This window comes from Diadema antillarum, unplaced genomic scaffold (assembly GCF_040938485.1).
Source record: "Diadema antillarum isolate AM-2024a unplaced genomic scaffold, OU_Dant_1.0 seq00000425_RagTag, whole genome shotgun sequence".
NCBI classification, from domain to species: Eukaryota; Metazoa; Echinodermata; class Echinoidea; order Diadematoida; family Diadematidae; genus Diadema; species Diadema antillarum.
The window spans coordinates 396,565-424,123 of NW_027271407.1; the positions used below are offsets into that span (position 1 = coordinate 396,565).

A 27,559-nucleotide genomic window follows, 5' to 3' on the forward strand; every position below is an offset into this window, starting at 1 on the left:
AAGGGATCAAAGATAATGGTCCTCATTTGCAAGCTTTTTCCCCAACATCTTATAAACTTCCTGTGTAGAAGGCAGTTATGCTTTAGAGTAGCTCGCTCCTCTTCACGATGTCATTTGCTTTTTGGCAATTTGGAATATCTTTTCAATCTTTTCAATGTTGATGGGTCTCTTCGAAGCACTATAGAGATATAATATATATAATATATGCCTCTGGTTTTGCACATTGATGTTACACATTGATTGATCATATCTTGAGTCTGATGTGTATACAACATAATTATTACTTGGGTCAGGGTACATGTTTGTTCAACCTCCACGCCCTTTGCAAATGAGGGCTATATATTTCAAGCAGAGTGTGATGTAGGCTGCATGCATAAGAAATTAAAACATGGTATCATCCTAATGTGTGCTATTGCAAGGTCATCATTTTTATGAAATTTTTTAATTGGAAAAGTAATATAGACATAACTGTTTAATGCCCTACTGCAACCAACATTTTTGAAAGTTTGGTAGTCCCACCTAAATACTTGATGCATTATGCCTGAGAGGATGAATTTGTACTCTGGATTTGAGTATCAAACTGCTTTGGGTTTGCAGAATTGTGAATTTTTGAATTGCACTAGGAATGGGAATGAAAGGGATTATACTCTTGTGCATGCAAACCTATGCATGCTCTGCTTAATCTTACTATGTAATCATTCGTGTCTTTTGCTTTCTTTAGTAAAAACTGATTTATTCGACTTTATTTGCAGTCATTCTTTTTTGCAGAACATCACTTTATTTATTTTTTTCTCAGGATAGCAAAGCTTGGCCCAACCTGCTCACCTCTTCATCTCATCTCTCGTCCTTCTCTTTGCGACTGTCTGTAATAATATATGCAGGGCTCGACATTGGTAATGACCCGGGGGCCTAAGGCCACTAAGAATTGGTGTCGGGCCACCAAATTTTCAAAAAGGTGATTTTTGGGGGTGACCTGATTTGGTAAAGGAGATTAAAAAAGGATAATTATTTCTTATCTCTTATTTTGGGCCAAAATTTTCTTTTTCAGGCCCCCAAAATTTTACATTTAAAGATTTTAGTGGTTCAAATGGACCTTCAGAGGAAAAAAAGTTAGGTGTCGAGCCTTGTATAATGGCATGCATGCACTCAACATAATACCTAATGTCCTTTGCCCAGAGGCATGTCTGTGCTCTGATGACATCATATCACTATTCTCTATATAATTCTTTATTTCCCTGTGTGCGAACATCGTTGGTCAATAGTGGGGATGATATACCAATCTACTTTGTGATGACATGCGACCATTTTGCAGAAACTAGTTTTGTGATGTTATTGATGAAGGGGAGTGATGCTCATTTGTGCTCTTATATTGTCACGACACTTTATAGATTGGTACAGATTTAGTATTTGGACATCATGGGTCACCGATAAGGGTGCCATAATAGTTTACTATTCGTGACATCATAATGCTGTTTTCCGAGATTTAGTATTGTGACATCATCGGTCATAAATAAGGAAACTTAGCAATGCTCTCATGACATCATTTAGTGCAATTGAAGCATGTTTCGGGACATCATGGGTCAACAACAATGGTTGCTATCCATGCTTTGATGTCATCTTGCACTGTATTCTTAATTACAATGTATCATCACATCATTTGTAAACAATAAGGAAGCATAGCCATGCAGTAATGACATCATAAGAATATTCTGTATGTTTAACTATGATGGCATCATTGGCCGATAGTACCCAAGTTAATATGATGCTTTGAAGACCTGATATTGTCTTTTATGAATTAGCATTGTGATGTCATAGGTCAACAATAGTGATGCCATTGTGTGATATGATGTCATTTCCACATAATGCTTCATGAAATGATATTGTGACATTATTGAGGAACATCAATGAGGCATTTTTTTGTGTGTGTGTGACACCCTAATACTGAGAGTGTGACATCTTATTTTTGGTGTTCAAAGTAGGATGCAAATCTATGACTTGACGGCATCATAAGCTGCATCATATGAAACAGTATTGAGACATCGTTAGTCAACAATGAGGATATATTGAAGAGTAACTCTAGCAAAAGTATGCTGTAATAACACGGCACTATTCTGTATGAAAAAAGAAAATGACATGTGGCAAAACAGATGCAGAAAACTGCTTATAAAGATCCAATAGTTCGTAATTGCGAACCTGTGGAGTGAAACGTACAGTAGTCAAAATGGGCCTGAGCTTTCGCTCTTAGCAGAATCTTACATACAGAATGACAAACATGGAGCGTATATGAACTACAGACAACACAACAGGCTCAGGCCCCTTTTGACTCCAAAAGACTAAAATGACGCCATCAATCAGCTAGAAGTGTGTCAAGGATTTCTTGGTTTGCATCATGGTATTATTCTTATGAATTAGTACTGTGACATCACTAGTCAGGAGCTTTGATGATGTCATACCTACACTTTCCTCATAGCACTTGTATTGTGACATCATTGCCTTATTAAACAATGAGGATGCATGTCTATGATGTGATGACATCATAATTCATGCCAGTCTTCATGAAATGACTATTGTGACATCAGTAGTCAATAATGAGATTGCATTGACTCAAAATGTGAATTTAATGACACCATTGATGACACTGTTCTTTGCCATCGTTGGTCAACCAGAAGTCTGTTTGAGTTGAGCAGGATTGGTTTCTGGTGGAGTAGATTTATAGTTATTACTCTCTGGCAGAGAATTTCCCTGACTTTTGGTATGCACCAGCTGCATGTGGTCATGAAGATCATTTGCAGGGTTTCATGAAACAGCAAGAGCGCCATCTCCTGTTGGGGAACGAATAGAAAGTACTATCTTTACAGGCATTTGAAGGAAGCCTTAGTGTTACGACATTGAAGAGAAAATGAAAACTGTAACAGAAATCTGTGGAATCGGGGGGGGGGGGGGGGTGGAGAGAAGATTTCTCACTCGGTACTTACCTATTTTAGGTGCTGACTCTTTTAAAAATAGTGAACTTTCGGGTGCAGGTGGATTAAAGATTCAGAGTATGTCATGCAAGGTGTGACTGAGGTAGGATTTCTTCTTTCGCAGAAAACTGTTGATGTCATGCCTGCAAATACCAAATTTGCAGGAGTGTGGTTGTATGATGAATACATGACCACAATGGCTTGCAGTTAGAAGTCAGTTTGAATGTATGTGTATGCCGTGTTGATTATCAGGACAGAAGATTTACTTCTTATTTCCTTAGTCCTTGGATGTCTGGTTTGCTTAGTAGTTTGGTTGTCTAATGGTGTTATGGATGTCATCTAAGCACTTCCATTTGCAAAGAGACACTGTGAGTGTGATTCTATCATGATTGCTCTTGAATATCAGTGAGAAAATAATTCCTATCAACACCTGTTATGAAAGAAATAATCATCTTGATATATCTATACTTAGTCTAGTGTTTATTAGCTCTTCATTTTGTTTTTTTTTTTTTGCTTTGTTTTGTCTTTCAGTGGGTTTGATACATTTAATTGTAAACATATGGAATGGTTTTGTCATACAACTTGAACTGTTACTGTGTTGTTTTTCGTATGTGGGAGAAGTGAGTGGCGCTATATACTAGTTTAGAACGTGTCTATTGGGTGATATACTGATAGAAATAGAATTGGATAGACAGACAAAGAAATAGAAGGATAGATATAAATGAGTTAACATGTAAGTTGAAAGATAGATTGGTAGATAGAGAGATTGATTGATTGATTGATTGATTGATTGATTGATTGATTGATTGATTGATTGATTGATTGATTGATTGATTGATTGATTGATTGATTGGTAGATAGAGAGGTAGGTAGACAGAGTAACAAACATACTCTGAGACAGACAGACATAGAGCTAACAGGTGAAAGAATCAATGAAAATGGATCTGGTGAGAAGACAATTATGATAGATATAGATACATAGAGGGAGATATATAAAAGAAAAAGAGAGAGAGATCGGTAGGTAGATATCACATAATATATATGGATATTGAATAGACTACTAGGCAGGCAGCAGGGTGGGAACCAGATATATATTAGATGTCTTTGCAAACTAACTAGTGAGCCAGTGACATATGGTATTCCAACTCTCTTTGAAGTGAGAGGCTGAAGAATGGACGGAAAGATAGATGGACAGAATTGTAAATGACTGCATCTCTAAGTGAGTGGTGGTGTCTTCATATTATTGTGGCAACCAGACAACAGAGTTTTTTGAGCTATGAAGTTGTCATTTCCGCTCTGTGTGTGTGTGTGTGTGTGTGTGTGTGTGTGTGTGTGTGTGTGTGTGTGTGATTTAGCTTAAGGGGATGTTTTGGTCTGTGGTGTCATCCCATCTTGCCCAAACTCTGGGTTAAAGGGGACAAAACGTCCTCTACCAGTGTATATTCTGGGGCATGAAGGAGACAAAAGGAGCAAATTCCATGAATAAGTGAGAGTCCAACATAGAGAAAATCTGCAACAGCTTTGAGTGTGCATTTTCTTGGCATGTTCAAGTTGTAAAAGAAAATAATCAGAATGGTATGTGTCCCATGCGATTGGAACTTGATTATTAAAGAAAGTTGTATGATGTTACAGATTTTAGGTGTTGCAATGAAACACCACAAATTTCCTTTTGTAAAATTTGTGGCTTCAAAAGCATGCGGTATTACCACTCTGGACCTAATTAAAGAAAAATAGGGGAAAAATTGCAAGATTGTTGACAGTCAAAAGGACAGAGTAAAAAGACAAAAGAGGTGCACATCTCCTAAACTGGGCAGCTGAAGCCTGGCCTGGGGGGAGTTTACCAGGTTATTGTGCCGCCGGCTATTTTCCCAAAGACTTCCACGGAAATGAAGGGCTCCCTCGCTCACAACCGCTACGTGCCAGGAGAAGAATTGTGATTCATGTCTGTGACTGGCTCGAGTCATGCCTCGCTGAAGGAAGAACCCGCAGGCTGCCCTTGGGTGGCATTCTGACATTTGCATCATTTCTGAGGGCTCTTCCTCACTTGTTATATACTCCATCTCTCTTTTTATATATATCTCTATCTATCTATCTCTCCCTATCTTTCTCTCCCTATCTCTCTCTCTCTCTCTCTTCTCTCCCTCTCTCTCCTCTCTCTCTCTCCTTACCATTCTCGAGCTCTCTCTCCCTCGATATCTTTTTCTCTCTCCACCTCTTTGCTCTCCTCTCTCATTTTACACTTCTGTGTTAGCCAGACGAGCATTTGCGGTTACCATGGCGACCTTCTGGTTTGAAATTTTGTTGACAAATCTCCTGAACAACTGCTAACATGATTATATTGTGTGTTGTTGTTGTTTTTTATTTTCTTTTGCATCAGACAGCATGACCTGTGTGGTTGTAGATACATTACAGATTGTGTCATTAAGTGTCGTTATACAGTACAAGCCAGTGATTAGCTCGGGAAGTTGAGGCTGAAGAAGCTGTAAACTCTGACTAATGGATGTCATAAATGGGTTTGGCAAGAAATGTGCCATCAGGGGAATTTTGTCTGGGGGAAGGGTACATGATCTTTTCTGTTTTACATCATACTTTTTTATGGCAGAAACCATGTCATGTGCTTTTCAGAAGTATGTGGGAGCTTTCAGCTGTTGGGAAAGAAAAGTGTTCCTGAATGTATGTATTAGTTTATCAGAAGTAAAGGAGCTGAAAGTGTGTGATATAAAAACTTTCTGTGGTTTACACTCAACTTACTGTATCATTTTGCAATATATCCCAATTAACATCATTTGTGACCCTGACTCACAAAATCAACAAAAAGTTGCCAGACATGGATTTTTGGCTAAGATCAGACTCTAAAAGGGCAGACTGTAAGCTTTAAAACAATGTATAGGTCAATTCAGATTGACTCTTCAAACCAACTGTATATGCTCTTATTTTCGCGTACAAATATTTCTTGCGAATGAGGAGGTCATAGACATTTTCGCCAATGTTATATAAATGCTCTGTTACTCAAGCGCATTGAGACATATTCGTGTGTTGTTAAATTCACAATCCAACCGTGATTTGCTAAATTCATGAAAATTAAACCTTCGTGAAAATAACAGCTTATAAAGTATCTAAATATTGGAAAGAAAGCACACACTCTGGAAAAGTGTGTACTGAGAAAAAGAGGCTCTGAAGTATAGGGTCTATGCAAGTGCTTAAACCATTCTGAGCTGTGCTGTGTGCAAAGAATGGGACAAAGAAAGGAATGTAAATTAGCTCCATAGCAACAACAATGAAGGGTTTATCAGATTAAGTTGAAATTGATCATGCTTTATCAACACATTCTATCCATGACTTATACCAACTTTTCAAAGCATTAGCATTATCCTTTCAAAAGTTAGTAGAGTTGGAAGTGAAGAGTGTGTAAAGGGTTTTTAGGAAATGAAGAGGGGACTCTATAAGACACACGTAATCACACTGTTCTACACAATTTAAAAAAGAAAACAGCTCAAATCACAATTTTCCATACATTTTATGATTCCAAACTTAAGAATGAATGTAGAAAAAGACATGCTCTTTCAGAAAATATGAAAAACTCAAGATTGGCTGAGTTGACCCATTTCACTTTATAATTGAGTCCTCACGCAAAATGAGTGCATGCAACTTTTTGCTGGTTTTGTGATGCATGGTAACATTGCGTTACATTGAGTTTGTTTGGAAGCTTGTGAGAGCTGGGAGTGAACAATTCTGTTTCATGATACTCAGAAATGTGTCTCTGTTCCAAGTTGATTAGAAAACTATAACATTACTAGACAATATACTTATACTTTATTTCTATGGGTTTTTTTATATTTATTTTTATTCTTTGGCAACCAGCTGCTACCTTTGAAATAACAAACTTTGCTAGGTTATTGCATTTAAGTTCAGGGTGAATCACTTGTTGCTTGACATTTAGGATTCCCGGACCTGATGATATGTTGCTAGGGAAACGGATGAAAAATGTCAGTCTTCTCCCAGATTATATTCTGCTGCTTAGTCAACTTCTGTCTGATAAATTATATTCTCAGACATTTGGGATGAAAAATCATTCCATTTTTACTAATACGTTGATTACGCTTTCCCCTTTAGTTTAGTTCAGTTCTACATTTCACCTAGATGAATGTAGCACAAACAATAATGTTCATAAACAAGCAAACATTATAATTATAGTTTTATGAAAAAGACATCATTCTCAACTATCACCAGAGTCAAGATCAAAATTCTTGCCATCAATCTTGCCTTCCCATCAGTTGAAGTTATAGGAAATAAATGGAATGTTCTGTTTCATTTTGTTTTGCTTTTTATTTTTGGTATTTTTGTGTCGTTGTTGTTGTTGTGGTTTTTTTTTTGCTCAAGGAGTGCGATTAACCAAACCCTCTGACATTTTATTACACTATCCAGATAAAATTGAAATTAACATGAGAAGACAAAAAAATACTGATGAACATGGTTTTCATACTATTCTTTCAAATTTCTATTTTCAAACTCAATATTTGTGTACAGAATACTTCCTTTACCTCTATTGTGCCTGTTGCAACTAATGCAAGTCACTTACCATGCAACTGCCAAAGCAACAAATAGCCACTAGTGAACTTACTGAGAACAAAAGGGTGTGTTTCTGTGTCTATTTCAAGTACGAGTAGTTTAGTATCTGGTCCAAGAAGAAAAAATTATTTGATATAATATCGAAGGAGTGGCAACAGGTGTCTACATGATCAGTTTTATTCCTTTATGATGGGATCAAACCCTCCTTTTCTCTTGGCATCTGGCCCATGGACAAATTTTCAGCCACCTCAAAATAGCATTTTGTTAACATTTAGGCTTAGAAATTGGGCTGTGCGATGAGAAAGTTGTTTTTATACAGGGTTGGACATTGACAACAAATTTGAGACGAGACGTTCTGGCAAAGAATCACGTTATAACCATTTGAATTTTTGTAAATCATGTTATCTGAATATTCCATGGATACTTTGGGAAAAAAAAAGACAATTGAGTGGTTGAGTTAAAAAAAAAAATAATGCTGTTTGGAATGAAGTTCTTTGGTGTTGAATTTTTAGTTATAATGTAAAAGCCCATAATATAAAAAGTTGTGCATCAGTGCAGAAAGCAAAAGTGAAATGTAGAGTGTAATGCTAGAAGACATTTTAGATACTGTTTACTCATATATGAAATAAAGAAAAATGCTAGTTGTATTAATAACAAGTTTGATTGACATTCCCCATTTAGAAAAAAAAAAAGAAGGAGAGTTTGGGAATGTCCAAGTGTTAAAGCTGACAGCAGACTGGGGGAAAGTGTGAATGAGCGAAAATAGGCACATTAATAAAGGCCAATTAGTGTCCCTGGGGGTGACTTGTGGGGGAAGGAGGGGATGAGTCACGGTGGGTAGGGGGATCGCCTCCTTGTGACGCAAGTCGTCTCAACCACGCGCCCCCGTTGTGACGGTGAGACGGGGCAAACCCGCACAGGCCATCACTTAGGTTGAGTGGCTAATAGCGCCATCTATGGTGTGCACGCACAAGTTTTATTCCCTCCCTTTTTACGTGTTGTGTCTTACACGCTATCATTTGCAGTATCAACTCTGTGTTGTGGGAAATAACTTTTCCTTTGCTCTTCACTAGAAGAGATTTCACATTGCTACTGAGATAGAACATAGGAGGAGAAAGTTGAATTGCCCTGGATTCTTTGATTTGGATATAAACAAATTTCTTGTGTCGCACTATGTTCCGCTGAATTTTCTGTTTTCCAGCACCTGCCCCAAAACTTATTGGATTGAGGAATATTTTCATATGAGGGGAGAGAAATTTCCGGAGTGGCACCAATCAACGAGACAAGATCGACTGGATTCACTTGTCTTCCCCATAAGGACTGTACGCGCTTTGAGAATACTTTGGATTTATACACAGAAGAACCAACGTGCGCAGGCAGTGGGGGGAACATGTGACAAGCAGAGATTTCTACAACTGGACAGAAACATTCAACATAGTTTGGATATTCCTTGATATGCGGCCCAACTTTGCCCCGTCCATTGCGTGCAAAAGGGCAGCTGTCACATTTTAGTGGTTGCCCATCCACCGTGACCTACTTCCCATAGCAATGGGAAAGTAAACAGCCAAAAAATTTTCTGAGCAGCCAACAAATTGAAGTTTATCTTGTTGCAAATCGAAGAGGGAGAAATAATGTAGAAAAGTATCACAGATCACCCAGAATTATTGGCAGTTTCCACATTGTTTTTTCTTCCTGGGTGGACCCATTGATTGCATATTTTTGGATTCCTTGGAGATTTAAACGGAGTAACTTTTGTTGTTGTTTTGTTTTTCTGTGGTGGAGAGAGACCCCCAAATATGCAGTGAGTTGCCAAGGAGAGCTACCGCTGCCTCCGACAGAGCAGGCAGTGGTTTTGGATCATCCGTTAATGGTCTCGTCAGTGGACAGTATTACTGGTTTTGTGGATATAGCATACATATTAAGATATAGTAGATCTCACTTAGTTTTTTCGTCGCTGTTCCGGTTCGGAAGAGGCTTTATGTATGCAGCCGTGGCTACCATCGGGCTGTGCAGCCCCGCTCCCAAATATGCACACCACCAACCTCCACTCCCATTTAGAGGTACAATGGTGATACTCAAAGCACCCTCTACATCTGCATGGTACCTCCTTTCCTGGTTTGTCCTCTGTAACTCAGTCATCTATCTATTCATCTATCCCACCTATTTCATTTCATTAATCTTCATTTGAAAGGAAGTATGATTACAGTTATCATTTTTATGTACATAGTTATACAAATCAGTGCAACGTTATAATAAAAGAAAATACTAGGAATGAAAATGCAGTTATACACTGTGACTTTTCTAACTGTACCAAAACAAATTTGTAGGAAATAGAAGGAATCTGCGACCCCTGAAAAGCAGGACTTGTAACTTGCAGTCCCCTCGTGAGCACTAATTATTGGGAAAATATAATGTATTTATCTGTCTGCCTGTCTGGCAGGATGTACATTATGCTTACAAAATGTGACTATGTACAGAATAGATAGATATAGATAGCTAAAAAGATATATGGAATGATCCCAATGGATAGATTCAGAAAAATGTATGATGGAAAAATAGGTAGGTAGGGATATGTAGATATACAAACCATTAGATTCATAGATACTGTAAAACGAGGAATGTTCGCGTGCATTTTAACATCACGAATTTCGCGAGCCCCAACATTCGCGAAAATTAAAATGCATGCGAAAGTTCTTGCCTACAATTATGAATTGGACGCCAGTGGCAATTCGCAAAAATTTACTGCCGCGAGAAAGGTTGACGGCTCCAATTCGCAAAATTTTCATGCCGCGAATATATTGGTATTAGATAGATAAATAGATAGATATATAGATAGAAAAACCAACAGATAGATGGATAGATAGATAAATAGATAGATAGATAGATGGATAGGTGGATAGATAGAAGGATAGATAGGTAGGGAGGGAGAGAGATGTAGGTATACACACAGGTAGATAGGTATATGTCATCCATTTTCTTACTCGTCATTCCACTTACACTTCTTCTGTCTAATCTTCTCTTTTTGTCTTATTCTTTGTCACCCTTTTAGCTGCTCTTCCTTCTCACATCCATCTCAAATTGCTCTGCATTCTGATATCATTTCTGAAATGCTCGTTGCTTAATGAATTTCTGACTCTATGAAGAAGAATACATTTATTGCATAGTCCATCATAATCTCCTAGGAAAGGAGATAGCACCTTTTGGCTAGAAATTTAATGCAAACATTTTTTGGCCAATAGGTCATTTGTCCATCCAGTGATGTCTAAATCAATGCCATACACATTTATGAAATGATAGTGTTTGAAAAAAGGAAGACTTGAACAAATGCTTTTAGGTAATATATTTGACAATACATGAATTATATATGATATCATATAATTATGAATGAATATATAAATTGTGTAGATTTATGAGGGAATCTATTGTAAGAACCATGTTAGTGCCATTTGTGCTTCCATTTCTAAAGGGAGATAATCTGCATTTGATTGTAATATCTGGGTGCTTTGAGTTCTTTTATAGGGATTTCAGGTAAATTTGTTTATGTCTGCACTCTTGCAGAAATTACCTCAGATTTCAAATGATCCTTCTGTAATAAAATGCTAGACATGGAATGAAACAAACCCGACCCTTTGCTTGGATATTATCCATCATGCTGCATCCACCTTCTGTCACTCTGATATTAATTTTAGCCTGGCAGTCATTTCCAGTGTCCATTAACCCACTGACTCATTACTAGCCATGGTTGAAGCACACAGATCATCTAGCGTACGGATGAGTCTGCTTTGAAAGGGTTAATAAATTCCTGCTTTCAACCCCTGCTGCTTGTGGCATTTGCTCAACTTCTAGACTCAATCTCCTATTTCTGGTTTGCTTCTTCTCTCCTTGATGGACGCTCTTTCTGAGAATGATGCTATACAAGCCTGCGATTGGCAATTTAAATAACCTTTTTTTGACACACATCTCTTTAATAAAGTTTTCTGAAGCCCAACTTTGAGGTCATTCAAGGTCATTTTGGAAAATTTAACACTTAGGAAGATAATGCTTTGCGTACATATAAAGGTATTTAAAGTGAAACATTTTAGGTTGTGAATCATTCTTTTTTTAGAGGACAGGAAGATAGAGAGATTAAATTTAATCAGTTAGAGCTAGATCCTTGAATGGCCTCAGAAAGGTGGTGCATGCTATGTGGTCCCTCCGTAGTGCATGTGCATGGTGAGGTAGCCCCCGGCCCCCCTCTCTGTAAATAATACCGTTGCCTCTTTGTCCCGATGTTTCTGTCTAGAGCGCAGCTTTGCCATCCGGGAGAAGATGCCGGCGCGGGCTCCGCCCCCACCCCCTCCCAACAACTCAACACCCACCACCACCACCACCACTACCAACAACAACACCACCAACAACACCACCACCAACAACACATCACCAACTCTGTCACCCGTTCTGCCTCCCACACACTTCATCCCGACAGGCAATGCGAGCGAACGGTTGGAGTTTGAAAAGCTCTTCAGCTCGGCATCCGTCTCCCCAGTGCTGCGGAGGCGCATGTGGCAGGCCGCGGCTACCACGGGAAACTTCACTTTTAAATCGCCTCCACCGCTCCCTGTACGTGGAAGCAGCGAAAATAAAGTCAAAGACACATTGCCTAAGCAAGATCTCTCAAAGGCGCCCCCAGCGCCCAGCGAGGAGAACCAAGTACCTCCACCATTACCACCAAGGCAATCAGTATTCGATCCTGCAGAGGTTGAGCTACGGAACAAGTTCAATGCAGCAAAGTCCAGCAGTACCGCCAAAAAATATGCCACGAGCACAAACTCACAGTTACCGAAGAAGACCAAGAGCCCGTCACAGAGCTTCTGGAGGACCTTCAAATCTTCCAAATCAAGTGCGGCAATCAGTAAGGTGTTCCCCTCGTCAGCCTCGTCCAGTAAAACAAAGGACCCCCCTCCACTCCCTCCCCGCCAGGCGTCTGTCTCGCCCAGCCCCCGAGTGCAACTAGCAGACAGCGAACTGAAGGAGGAGGAGGAGGAGGCGGTGGAGAACAAGGATGCGGAGGGTGAAGAGACGCCGGTGAATAACAGGATACCAGCAGGTAAGGTGGATTATGCCATAGCATGGACTCCTTGCTTTGCAAGCATGGTTCAGGACCACCGCACATGTGGATGTCGCCTCGGAGACATCTTTCCTGTCTCCTCTGAATGAATCTACATCATCTGCATGTCATCTTTGGCATGCTCAGGTGTATGACTCCTCTTGGCACATGCATCATCCTTAAAACCTCTCATCTTCTTGCATGAAGAAAAAAATTCTACTGGGCTGCTCAAGAGTCCTCAGGGCGAGAGTGGAAGCCAGTGTTTGAAGGTATTGAGCCAAGGAATACGAATACCGTGTGACTCTGCAAGTAACCATTAACAGTTATATTACATATTACTTCAGAGACCTGCATATATAACGCTGTAGTTTTGTTGCATATGTGCTCTGTTGGCATATAGGAATCACACAGGAATAATTTCACAAATCTTCTGTGAAAGGTTGAATTATGCAGTGCTTGCATGTCACATTTGCTTGCATCTTGATCCAAGCATGAATGTTTGCTTTTATAGTAAATGATTCTAAGTGAAGAAAACATTCTCCTCTGATTTTATTTTGCTTTTAAGTGTGATGTAAACAGCAGATTTGGTTGGCATTTATGCCTAGAATTCTGTTTTCACATTGTTTATTTGATATTTGAATAGCGTTTGAAATCTAAAATGTATGCCAGGGATTTTTTTTATCAGTGATGTGAGCTCAACAGATATGATAACAAACAAGGGATACTGCCTTCAAAATGATGAATGTATATTTTTTTAATGAAAAAAAAAAAATTAAATGGTTGCCCCAGTTCACAGCAGGAAATATATTTTTATCAGCAAGTGTTCATAGGGGCACCAACTCAGAGCCTCGGCTACTTCCTCTGCCGAAACCTTGGAGACACAAAGATTCAATTTGTTATGCCGTCTCCCATGAAGCTATTTGCGTCACTGCCAATTTCAAGCTTTAAGGGTCACACCAAGATGTAAAACTGAAAAGAAAAAAAAAGGGAATATTCCCTCCCCCCCCCCCCACACTCAGTAAGTTTGTTTCTCCAATTTGATTTGTAGTGATTAATACTGGTGGCCATCTTTAAACTGATCAGTGTGTGTGATGCTGATCTGTGTACTGTCTCAACAAATTTGCAAGTGGGTAAATTGTGGAGTATACAGAAATGAGCGAAGAACTGTACTCATGTGTGTCGCATTTATGTAAGGATCAGAGTTGGTATTTTTACATGGTGCTAAATTTGCAAATAGCACCCGACCTGCTACATTCATGAATGTAAAAATCCTGTGAAATACATGGCATATACAGTATTTGAGGCAAGCACTGACATCAAGATGTGTATAAGAGAATAAACACCTTCAGATATAAAATGATTTATTTTCAGCAGATTAAAGAAGAGCATAATCTCTACAGTGTAAACAAGCAGTTTTGATTAGAGTATTATCATTTTTAATGCTTTTACAGCATACTGTGTTATAAACTTATTTTTGTAATAGGGAAGAGGCTTTCTACAGGATGATTGCACAGATTATTCTACATATGTATTTATGATCTCTAATATCAGCCCTCCATGAAGTACAGTAATATTACATGTGACAAAGAAATCAAAGTGCTTTCAAAAACTCAGTAAGTTTAAGGTAGATCATCATGATGTGTGGTATTACCAGGCTTTTTTGTTTGTAGAACATGACGCTTCATATTTTTGGATAATTTTAGTGATGATAGGTTGGCATGTGCTTGACATGAACCAAAATTAGACAATTTATTCTTGTAATAAATTGTGGACAGTTTACCATGCCATATATCGATAAAGTACACATGAAAGTTGCCTTCTCTCCATTTCACTGGAACCTTTGATTTCTAATTTGCAGAATACTTTTTCCCCCTCATGTAATCATAATCGTAAATATGAATTGGGTGCATGTATTTGATTCTCATTATCAGCAATCCTACATGCTGCAATGTAATATATAAAATCATATTTTATCCAAAGATCATTCTCATGAATCAAGTGATTTTCACCATTCTCTTGTAGATTTCAATGGTTGTATGATTATGACGTTGAGGTTAAGAAGACAGAGAGACAAAACTCAAACATTTTCATCTCACATTTTGTGTACTTTTGACAGACTTTAACAAAATCCATGTGATTTACTGCTGTTAGTCCTTGCATGTGAAACATGGTTCCCATACCCAGGAAGCCCTTTATGTTCATACTCTGAGTGACCCTATTTGGAAAATACATACTGTTTTTGTTCCATGTCGCCTTGTAATAAATCTCAGGTTAATTCTGGCTTTATGTAGGGAAATGAAAACTTTGAGATATGGTAACAAAAACGTAGAGCTCCTCTTTTCGTTCTCCCCCTCTTTTTGTCCCTCGTTTTATGCCACACTCATCCAATTTGATGGGGCGATGATGTGGTTATGCTAGATTATAACAGACACAGTTTGTGGATATAATAATCTGTATGCTACTTATGATCTGTGGTTTCCACCACCATGCAAAACTCCTCTCCCAGTATTTCCACTGTACTAGTATCTCTTTGCAAGTGACTGTAAATTCAAGCGTCAATTATTGCGATTAAACATAAAGCACATTAATTTCTCTTTTTATTTTTATTTTTGAGATAGTTCTTCTCTTTCATTGTTTTGTTGTTGTTTTTTTGGTCTTTTTTTCTCCTTTGCTGAATAGCGGCACAATACCTTTTTGAAAGTGTTAAGAGCAGGAAAGGTATGGAAGTTCAAGTCTGTTAGGGTGACGGACCGAGTGTCATGGGGGAGGGGATAGTGGGGGCGTGACAGGGGGGGGGGGGGGAAATATCGTATGCATGGAGCCGGAGTGATTATTGGCCACTTCCCCCTTGATACATTATTGTTAGGACCTACAGTATGTGCTATGGTCGAAACACACTCTGTTGTAATCATGGTTTCTCCCCTAATGTATTTCAGTGTATACATCCATGAGGACAAGTAAATGTTATAATCCTATCAAATACCCTGCCACTTTTTGTCCAAATGAGTACTCAGGAGAAAATTTGAATTCATAAAAACTATAAACATCTTTTTTTTGATAGTGTTACTCATTTATTATATGTTGGTTATTTTTTTTTTTACAGGGAGGGGTGTCATAGTCACTGTATATACCCCCATATTCCTCATCATACCAAATGTACTTGTATTTATTACCAGACATATGTTACATGCAAAGGGTTGATGTTACCAATACTATAGGACAAACAACAACAACAACAATGAGTGCTTGTGAAATTTGTTACTAATTCATAGAATCTCAGAATATGCATAAATTTGCAGAGTCTGGAACCATTTTGAGTAAATTTTGATGATTGATACATGTGAAATAGCACAGCTTGGGATATAAGTGTTACCTTTGAAATGAGCGTGCAGTGGAGTTCTTTCACACACATTATTTTTGTGGCTTCTGCAATGAAACCATAACCAAAATTCCCTTTTAATATGTTCTACACAACTTACTGTTGTTCAGACAAAAACAGAAAACAGTGTATCACACAGCCCAAAAAAGAAACAAAGTAACAAGCAACGAAAAAGGGGAAATTCTATTCTATTTTCCTTCATTAATTGTTGTCATGTTGCCTTTAAACCACTTCCTAGTATTGCAGTGAGTGGATCCAATACAGACTTATTGTATGCGTGTGATGAGCCCAAGCAATTGTCGAGAGCTGCCGCTAAAGATAGACTTGTCATTGTGTGAGAATCTTCTCCTAGTTACAGGGGGCCTGGGGGTAGATTGTGCTTTCCTTTTCTTTTCTTCTTTTTTCCATTTCCCCCCTGTGTTGTTTGGCATATCATATACAAAGCATTACATTGTTCTAACAGATTGTATAACATAACCTTTTTACAGGAGGCTGTTGAGTGCATTGATTAGTCAAAATGAAATCTTTAATTATACATACTAGTCAGATGTTTGATTTAATTTTCTTTTGCAAGTAGTTTTGTGAAATCTGTTGAAGAAAGTGAGCAGTTTGAAGTAATAGAACTTGGAAGGATCAAGTTAAGGCAAGAAATATTTTGAATGCGAATGAGAAATGGAGAGTACAATGAATAAGCATGTATTCTTGGCAACCATTTTAGAGAACATCAGAAAGATCTTCTTAATTTAGGGGAAGAGTGATGTGCATGGTTGAGTTGCAGCTTATAACATCCTGCTGGTTGTAGTCCTAATGAAAAATTTTTCAAAATCTCACATAGAAATTGATACATTTCAAGCTTTTGATGATCATGGCTGGCTTTTGGAGATGTGACATATCCTGCAGTATGTGGTTTAAAAAAAAATCATCATATGTAACTGGTCAAATAGATCCTCATCTTGGGACAACAAGATAGATATTGAATGGATCCAGAGACACATACTATTAGGTAATGTGCAATTATGCTTTCTCATAGAACTGCAAGATGTATTGGTACTTCACAGTGAAAATTCTCACCACCCTTCAGGTACCATGTGTCATCTTCAGACCTAGGCTGGCAATGCATGCAAAGAAAACAAGGATATGCAGATATGGAAATAGATGAAGAAATCATAAAAGTTATAAAGAAAGTTGTGGTTGTGTAGTTTAAAACCTCATTAACAGGAGATTTTCATAAGTAGATTTCTGCGAAGCAAATGTTTTACTGTGTGCCATTCTTAAAGTAGATTTTACCAGTGACTGAACTCGGCTTTCTAAAATTCCCCATGTGCATGCAGGCACCAGATGTGTTCAGGGTATGAAAGTTGTGTTGAGGTTTTGAATTATCAGAGTTAAAATGTGGCAAACTGAGCCCTTTTTTTGCGTTAGTTTTTATGCCTCCGCCACGAAGTGTCACTGGAGGCATTATTACAAGATAGAAGTCAATAACTATATGTGTATAGTTCTGTTCTAACATGAATGATAGCACCAGTAGGGAACAAAATCTACATAAAATATCAGAACAGTTTTCTATAGTAGATGTAAAGAAAAGGAGAGCAGCCTCTGTGATCATTCATTATTTATTTGCTCATAGGTACTTACAAATTGCATCAAGTCATACACAAAAAGTATACTTTCTTCTGAAATGCATTTTTTTTTTTGTAGGACTCATAGCTTATCAGGTGCTTGTAAAATTATTAAAGAGGTAGGATCAAACCAAGGGCTTTTGCCCTGTGGGACAATTTTGATGAGAAGTTAACCGTCTTGTGATCCTATGTCATCCAGACCAATTAGCCGTGGCTTGCGAAGTTTGTTGTTTTCTTCCACCTCAGCTGGAGGCTCAGTACCGTCATGTCAAAACAGGTCATCAAAATTTATACTGTCTAGCCTAAACCTTCTCTTTTTTTTCTTTCTCTCCTTTTTTTTTTAAACCAGTGGCAAGGCAATATCACCCTTCCCAAAGACCTCGATTCATTCTAATTTTAGCTCTAATCTTACATTGAATGGCTATGGGAAGACCCAAAGTCATTCGTGTCTGTCAAAAACAATTTTAGGGGAAAACCGAAGATGAGCAGGTTATGTCTTCTTCTTTTTTTTTACTCATTCCTAATCCATATTTCTCTCCTTGTAAGACAGAAGAGAAGTTGTTTTTCTTTATACCTATGACTCTGCTCTGACTTTTTTCTGTTCTTTATCCATTTCTATCTCTTTCCATCTCTTTTTCTCTCTCTTTATATATCAATCTGTTTTTGTCTGTATCATTCTCTTTCTGTCCCTCCTCCCTAAAATTCCAACTCATGATCCAATTTCTGTAATTCAATGCACTTCACGTTATATGTAGGGCCATAGTGGTAATCATGATATAGATTGGGTGTACAATACCTCTTTCAGTTGATGATAGCAATGATGATGATGATGATGATGATGGTGATGTTAATGATTATGATGGAAGTGATGGTGGTGATGATGACGATGATAATGATTATGATGGTGGTGGTGGTGGTGATGGTGGTAGTGGCTATGATACCCTCAGAGGACAAAGAGTAGCAAACATTCAGTGCATTTTGTGTCTGTTAACTAGAGTTCTCAGCTACATTGGAGTGTACAGCATGATGGTACTCCGGGGGGTTGTTTGTTGAAAGATTGGGGGGGGGGGGGGGACGGAGGGTAGGACAAAAGTCTCTTCCGGTGTCAGATGCGATGCAACAGCACTTCCTTCATACAAACTCACTTCTGATCAACATCCCAGTATTGTCCTTGTGATGAATAGAAAATGGCAGTTGCTAAACCCTGACTTTCAAATTTCCAAGGGATTTCTTTCTTCTTTTTTTTGCACAAACCCCTGCAAAAATCATATCAGGTTATTGAGATTTATTTTGGCATCAGTCACAGACATGATGACATTGGAAGAAATATATCAATCTGAAGGGAATCTCATGACAGAATATTTAGGAAATTACAAAGAGTTGGAGCAAAAAGAAAGTTATATGTCAATGTTTTTGTAAGAGTTTTTAAAATATACCTTGCAAATGAGGATAAGAGCAAATGGGTGAACATGACTAGGGAGGGGCATGTTCCATGATCTGACATTTATTTGTTTGTGTCCCATTGGGCATTGTATGGAAAAGTTTGAATTATTTGAGATGCTTGTGATGGTGGCAGTCATGCTTGGCAGTTCATTTTTAGAACAAAGACATATAGTTTTGCACCCTCACCCTTTCAGCTGCTACAGGTATCTGTGGTTGAATCTCAGGGGTGAGATAGGTCAGTGTTCACCTGTTCCTTTACAAAGTGACCGGGTCCAGTGTCAGCATGGATTACTGTAATCATTTGGCTCAAGTGGTGCATACGTCATTGTGAAGTTCTGACTAGCGTCTAGGTAACAGGGGACTATGGAGAGCCAAAGAATGACACGCCTATAAGTTTTGCTCTCTTTTTTTTTTTTGTCCTGCCAGAAGCCACAGGTGGTGATGTTGGACGGGTGCATAATGACCTCAATTGTTATGACGTCCATAGTCGAGCATCTCGTCACAGGAAATAGAAATGATTTATGCTTGATGGGTTTGCCTGCCCAGCCGTCATACTTTTAAGACTTTTCTGGTTAGGATTAGTGTTCTGAAACAAAGTTTGTCGGTTATGTAGTGCTAAAGAACATTTTTTTCCCTTTTTTATCATTTATGCAAGCAAGTCCCTATTCAACATTTTTTTTTTTTTTTGCATTAGCCTTGTATTGGAGACACCATTATACATGATATTTTAGGGGGTTCAGTAAGGAGAAATGAGATTTGCATGCATGATTTTGGAATACATCCTGTTACCCTTGATACGCTGTGTAGCAACATCTTTGCATTGTTTGTTTGTTTGTTTTTTTATCCGGTCAATTCAGCTCTGCTGTTTATTTCATACTCCACTATTTTTATCCATTCCATTTTGAATAACCCGGGTTCCTCCTCCTCTCCTTTTTTTTTTTTTTTTTTTTTTTTGGTTTTCTTTTCATCTTGCTCCTTCCAATCCACCTCAAAGCTACGGATACCTCCAAACAACCATACACTTCTGCTCTGGGGTTTTGCCAAAATTCTGCTCTAGCTTCCGCCTGCGACGTCTTCCTTTGTGCCCTCATCATCTTTCTCGTCGGCATCATTATCTCATTATCAACCCTCTCCCTCTCTTTCTATCCATCTTCTGTTTTGCTCAGTTGCGTTGTTGCTTCCGGTTTGCCCTTGCTTGCCCTGATCCTTAATCTGGTTTTTTTTTTTTTCTGTATGGCATTGAACTTTACTTGTGTTATTTTCCTATCAACACTCCGTAATCCCATTCCTAAAGCACATCCTAATTATTGTCTCTGTCTCCGTACACATTATGATCAGTTTTCACCCTTAATTCTCTAAATTCAGCCTGTCTACTTTTTCCATTTGTCCTCAATTTTCCCTTCTTCTACCCTCCCCCTAAAAGGAATAGTACAGAACTTAAATATCATAGTGCTGATTATGATTATGATGGCATTATGATGATTGCGATAAAGTTATCATTGCTATCACCATCATCATCATCATCATTATTATCATCATCATCATTAATATCATAATCATCATCATCATCATCATCATCATCATCATCGAGTAACCAAAAGAGTATATATTTTTTAAAAAACACATATGAGGTAATCTCAAATTTTCGGACAGTTCCTATTTTTGAAAGTGCTATTAAAGTAAGGCTTGAACAATCATCATGGTCATCACTAAAGCCATCCAGCCACTACATTTGTGCACTAACATAAAAGTCCCTATTCATTCACCTACCAAAATCCAAGTCATTAGGAGTTAACACCGGTGAGATTATATAATCTTCAACAGCCTTTCCTAATCACCTCCATGGGCATACTGGAAGCAACCTTCATTCTTTTCCTTACCATCCCTCTCAATTGAACTTGATCTTCCCCTGGCAACCCCACCCCCTCCTGCCCTCTCCTTGTCATCCCTTACCCTTCCCCATGCCCCCACCCAACCAGCCATCCAGTACTATAATTAGAGGCACAGGAAAGGGGTACAAGGCTGCCAGCAAGATGGGAGCAGAGTTTTTAAGGAAGATGAAGTAGGTCAAAAGATGAGTGAGCAAGGCTCGCCCTTTCACCACCCACCGGGTGAGAGTGAGGTGCATGAGCAGAATCTACCAACTTTCAGTTCCTTACCCATATCGATAAACTGTGATTCAACCAGAGCTGCCTCCAACAACAGCTGCTACATTGATACCATCTGTAGCAAGGCAAGACTGGGGTGGGGATAGTACTTTGCTTTGTTTTTATTCAGGAAGAGGGCTAATGGTTTGGGGCTAGTCCTCAGGGGTATAGGAAAGGAAAGGGCAGTGGTTATAGAGTCAGGCCAGTAAAAGTGCTTGTCCTCAGAGCATTAAAGTCTGCCAAAGCACAAATTTGTCATTTTTAAATTGTCACATGAACAGTGGATAAGGTGTTACTAATATCCCCATAATTTCTCTTCAATAAGCAATTTGTTGAAGGAAGGAAGCAAAATGTCAAAATGTGATCACAGTTTGTATGGATGGAAAGGATATCTCAAACATTATAAGATTTTGAAGAGACCAATTCAACACCAGATCTAGATTTACAATAGACTAAGGGGCAATTGAAAAGCTTTGTTTATGGATGTGATTTGTTCTTGGTCGTTGTCTGTATTTGTTTTTGTTTTTGTTTGTTTTGGTCTTTGTTTTGGTTTGTTTTTACAGATGGATGATGTTTAGAAAAGTCCTCTGTGCAAGAAAAAAATGAAATGCAGTCATGAATTAGATTATCACACTAGATGAAACAACCAGCTCATTAGCAGGAATATCAAAAAAGAATGACAATGACAGGGAACTGAGATTTCTTCCTGATAAAAGATCTCTTCTTTTGATGAGTAATGCATTTGAAAGGAAGATCTCACCATGTTGGAGATCAGGTAAAAGATATCAAATTACAATAAAATGGGCACTATTTCTGTGTGCACTTACAATTATGCATGCAAGTTTTGTTGTTGTTTTTTTCCTTTTCTCTCTCTCTTTCTCTCTATTTCTTTTTCTCTCATGAAGCACAAGCAGCAGTCACACTGGCAAAACTTCTCAAAGTTTAATTTTGCGAGCTCTTCGCGAAGTTTGCAGGTAGCAGACTGGTCACATGACAAACGTGCAAAATTTCAGTTGCAAGTGTTCACACTACACAATTAAACTTCGAGAAGATTTGCAGATGTTTGGGAAATTTCCCAAGTTTTAGTTGGAAGTCTCAAGAGAAGTTTGTGGGAAGTTTTGAAAAAACTTTGAGAACTTACACTTCAAAAATGTTAACTTTGCAGAGCTTTGCCGGTGTTGACCATGAGTGCGGTGTATCAATTGTTATGCTTCCATGGTTCTCTGAGTGCCACCGAGAGTCATTCAGTTTTCCCCAGATCACGAATTGGCAGGAAAGCAACAGTCAAATGTTGGCAGCTATAAATAGGAAACGTGAATGAATCACGCATCTGAGTTGCTTTAGATGAGTCTTGATTGTGTTGTTGTTGGGTTTTTTTTTCTCTATCTGATTCAGCCGCTTGGTTTGCCAAGACGAACAGTTTCTTGCAATTGAAAGATTCACAAAGGAATCTGTGGAACGGAATTAGCACAAAGTGGGATTAGTGCTTTTCTACGTGATTCTGGTGTATAGTGACTCACAATTTTTCTGTCTTCGTAACCACATTTGATAGAATGCACTGATTTATCACCTTTTTCTCCCTTTACACATGTAATCCATAACATGACATGAAATATAGAAAAGAAGGTTGATTGAGATTGTTGCTTCATTTCAAGCGACATCTATTTAGTGTTAATTACTGAAGTATCACAGTCATGACAGTTGTTTACGGATTGAAATATAACACCCCCAACAGCTCAAATGCATTTAGCACAGGTCATTTGGAATTAACAATAATATCCCCAAGTCAGACTGGCAATTGTTGTGGGTGTCACCTCAGAAATAGTACCTCTGCTTTTATGTGCCATCCGTGCAATTTGTTTGTATGTCTGATTGATTTTCTTTTCTCAGGAAAGAGATGAGTGATGTTACAGGAGAATAAATCCCAAACATTTTGTGCATTGAGTGAATGCAGCATCATTAGCAGAAATATTAGTGAAAGTTTGATGGAAATCTGGTAATCCGCTCAAAAGTTAAAGGGATGGTACAGTATTGGTGGAGATGAGAATTGGGCTTTTAACTTTTTGTGAGATAACAAGAAAACACTTATGATATAGTACAGAACATACCATTTTAAAAGGAATTCAAAGTTTATTTCATGAAAATCGGGTTTGGAATGACTGAAACATCCAAAAACAAAGTAAAACAAAGCGATCGTAATAAAGTGTGGGTCCCACACTTTATCAGAATCGCTCTTTTTTGGATATCTCAGCCATTTCAAAACCAATTTTCATCAAATAAATGTTGAATTCCTCATAGAATTACATGTTCTTTCATATTTCATAAGAGGTTTCTCATTATCTAATCAAAAAATGTTAGAAACCTGAAATCAGGTCTCGACCAAAACTATACGTTCCCTTTAATAATTTATTAAGTTTTGGGACCACCATCACTGAATGAGAAGGCTACTATGTTTTGTGATGGCATGTATGGGCAACAATATCAAGAAAATATCAAGAAAATTCAAGATATTTCCACTTTTCTAGCATAATGTCAGAGCACTTGACTTACCTTGTTAAGAAAGAAGTTGAAATGGTATTAGACTTTAACATATGTCAGGAACAAGTCAAAGGACCGCGTACTTTTCTTAAATAATAAAGTTTTGTGGAATTCTCTTTATGTTATCATTTTCTGTATATGACATTACAAACTGCAGTAGTCTTCTCATCCTGCAATGGCTGCACAAAAACTTAGAAATTTTGTGACTTTTAAATGGATTGTATAGTTCTCTTCATGTTTTCTTTATATCATTTTCTATGTGTGACATTTCAAACTGTAGTAGTCTTCTTCTCATCCAGCAATGGCTGCCCCAAAACTTGACAATTTTTTGACTTTTGAATGGATTGTCTGAGTTTCCTCAAACTTTCACTGATGTGTTCTACTAACGTACTAACATTGCTTAAACCACTCAATGCACATATATTATTTGGGTTTCATTCCCCTTCAGAGGTATTGTTTTATTGTTTTGTGATCACTTTGTTTCACATAATCACTGATAAAGGAATTAATCCAAAGATGTTAAATACAATAGAATTTATTTGCAGAGAGTGTAGGAAATCGTAAAAACATCATCTGCATACAATGCAGCCCCTAGCCAAAACGTCTGTGGTTAACATTGCACACTGGTAGAAAACAGGAACAGACTATAAGGATGATAAGTGTTTATGTGAGATTTACCATTTTGATTTTGGACCATATTCAAGTTTATCTCCACTACCTGGCAGAATCGGAACACTTTTGAAGCTGGCTGCCAAAACCCAACCATACTAATGTATGGCTCTGATCTAGTTTTATTTGTCTGTAGCAGAGATGACGACAAAATTGGGATTCAGTTGAGATGCTTCAGAAAGACAAGATTGTTTATTTGTTTGTTTGTTTGTTTTTTTTTTGTTTTTTTTTTTGCTCTTGATCTGTTATTGAAATCTATAATGTGGTGTGTTTAGGATGCCCAAAGGATATGGCCAACTGCACACTGTCTCCCAATTACTATTTGGAGCATGCAAATGTATCAGACTCAGCATTTTGCAATGGTTACGTCAATTGTGAAGAGGAAAATGACTCACGACTGTATGTAGTCGGTGTCATAGTGTAGACATTTCCTGTAACGAAGCATACCTTGCTGTCGTGCAGCTGCATAAGTGTACTTCATCTGTGCTGTTTCCCATTCCAATTCAATTCAATTTCAATTCAATTCCATTCAATCAAACTTTATTTCCGTCAAACAAAAAGTAATGCATAATACAAAGTATACTTTTGTTAGTTCATATTGTAGCTGTGATCTTTGGTTCGATGCATCCCAATGTGTGAATTTAAAAAAGAAAAAATTTGAATGTTATTTTCTTCTTTTAATGCTTTGTGTCATAATTTCGCCCAATCCGTACACCATGTCCTGATATGGAAATTAACCCCTTCTCTTCATTGCAATACAGTCATCATGGCCATATTGAATAGCCTACATTTTAGAAACACTCACTGTGAAATCAGAAACTCTCCACCTTCATCTTTGCTTACCATGTATTTACTTTTGTCGTTGATGAAATGATTTAACACTTTTTATGTGTCCAGTCACTTATAGCTGTAACTTGCCATGTTATTTTATCAGCATTCAGAAAATTTTCCTCCAAACGTGATCTAATTGTAAACCAGTCCACTCAGCCATGAAATAATGTCCATAAGATGAACAGGGAGGCTATGGTGGCACTATAGGAATTAAGGGAATTAGGTATCTCTGTTTATTGGACAAGCACAGTAAGGGTTAAACAATGTGATTACCCCTTGTGTTACGTATTGTACACATGAGTACAGACAAGTATTTTGAACGTCATCATTGTTTGTGGGATATGAAGGAAAGAGGCTGTTGCTGCACTCTTGAGAGATCGGCTTCAAACTGTAAGAACAGTTGCTGGAAGACATTCAAACAGATGTCACGGGGGGGAAACTTCTGGGAAGTTGATGTAGCAGTTGCTTAGCAGTGAGTGAGTTGCTAAAATATGTATCGTCAACTGAGAACCACAAGGGCTTTTTTATTGCACTGGGGGGGGGGGGGGGGGGGGTATTGAGATATTGTTGTAGAGCTCAATCTCCTGTACATCTTAGTGTCGATTTCAGATTGTTTTCATTTTCGGTAAATTGTTAGAAATTAAAACCACAAAGTGGGTGTCTTGTGCTTACCCTATATATGGAACAGTGCTTATAAATCTACCCACTATCAATTAATTAATTATGAAAATTGATTGTTTTGTTTTTATTTACGCTTGAATTTTAGAACGCAGTAGCGGCCTTCTGGCTCTCAGGCGATGATGTGTATGTGTATGCAAAGGAGGTAAATCAGACATTTGGTGAATACTCCATGCATTGCACAAATGCTTATTATACGTAATGTTGAAAGGATATTCACAGTAAGCATACATCATGAGGGCTTTTGTTGTTGGGAGGGGGGGGGTTGAATTGCTTTGGCAAAAAGCCATGGGCCTCTTCTTCTCTCACCTTGGGGAAAATTTTGAGATAGGAAGTCGTCGAAAAAATCGTTTAAAAGATGTTAATCTTGTGTTGGCGACACTTTAAAAGGCAAGCGTCAAGCCTGATAAATGAAAATGCTGTGTGAGAAGCAAAAGTATGCTCTGCTACTCAGCGCTCTTGAAGCCAACTATCAGTTTATCTATACATACCAAAGATTATACATGACAAGTACATATGAATGTACTCAGTCCTTGTGCTCTACAAGAAACAGAGGTACTTTCCAAGAGAATTCTTCCTAACTGAGTATGCTTTAACAGAATGATCAGAGTGAAAATCTAAAGATTTTCTTTATGTTTTCCTAACTCACGTCTGTAGTAAATTTCCAGTGATTTTAATATCACAAAGTAAATAATGTCAAATACATCGCGGATGAACCAAGAACCATTGGATTGGGATGTTGATTGATTGTATGGTCTTTATTTGTAGTCTTCTTTTGGAAATAGATATAGGAGATATCCCCACACTGTACCCATTAATAACTTAGCACTCCCCCTGCTTGCAGAGGACTAAACAGACAGCTTGTCAAAGGTTTTGACCTTCAAAACGCAGGAAGCGAATATTGTCTTTGCACCAACACTGCGACTGATAGGCTGTATACCTTTCAAGAAGAGTTTCCAACAGTGCCATTAAGTGACACTTACCCTTCAGACAAACCTTGTCACATGAGTATTGTCAGCTGCGCATTTTTTTTTCTTTTTGCACATGTGTTATGTTCATCACATTTTTAACCATCATTTCTCTTGTTGTTTGGCTACACATTATACCCTACAGGTGTTAAAGCGCTCATGTACTCACTTCGTTTACAGTACATTTGACAGTAATGAACAGTTGTTACTTTGTTATGTACTCACTATTAAGACATTGAGGCTGTCTCTATTAAAGCATGAGATGTGCTTTCATCTTGCAGTTAACTATGTAAAGAAATGCAACCCTGCAATAAAATCTGGGAGATCTAGTACCCTTCCTTTACAAAGGAAGGATGCATAAAAAGCTATAGTTTGTTCCAATAACAGCATGCTTACAGGGACAAAAAAAGAAATAGAACTGTAGATTATAAGAGAATAAGACGTACAAAATCATATCAATATCCCCCACACGCACACAAACACACACCCCTGGACTCAATGACTCCGATTTAGCCCTCTTCATATTCCCATTCCTCTCATTCAAAGCTATGTGATATTTCAACAGTTATTGACTGTTATCCCGCTGAAAGACTGGCAGCCTCCTCTCTCAACTCTTGTCAAACTTTGGTTTGGGTTTTCTTTTTTTCCCCCAGCTCATTGACTAATCCC

The 27,559-nt window shown here is 38.0% G+C and overlaps 1 protein-coding gene across 1 annotated transcript in view; it reads left to right on the forward strand.

Moving 5' to 3' along the window:
* LOC139732478 (uncharacterized) overlaps window positions 1-27,559 on the forward strand; it is a 221,529-nt gene that overhangs the window by 170,653 nt on the left and 23,317 nt on the right. The window contains exons 14-15 of the mRNA XM_071643340.1: window positions 11,815-12,596; window positions 23,579-23,597. Of these exons, the coding sequence (XP_071499441.1) occupies window positions 11,815-12,596; window positions 23,579-23,597 (801 nt within the window). The remainder of the gene's footprint in view (window positions 1-11,814; window positions 12,597-23,578; window positions 23,598-27,559) is intronic.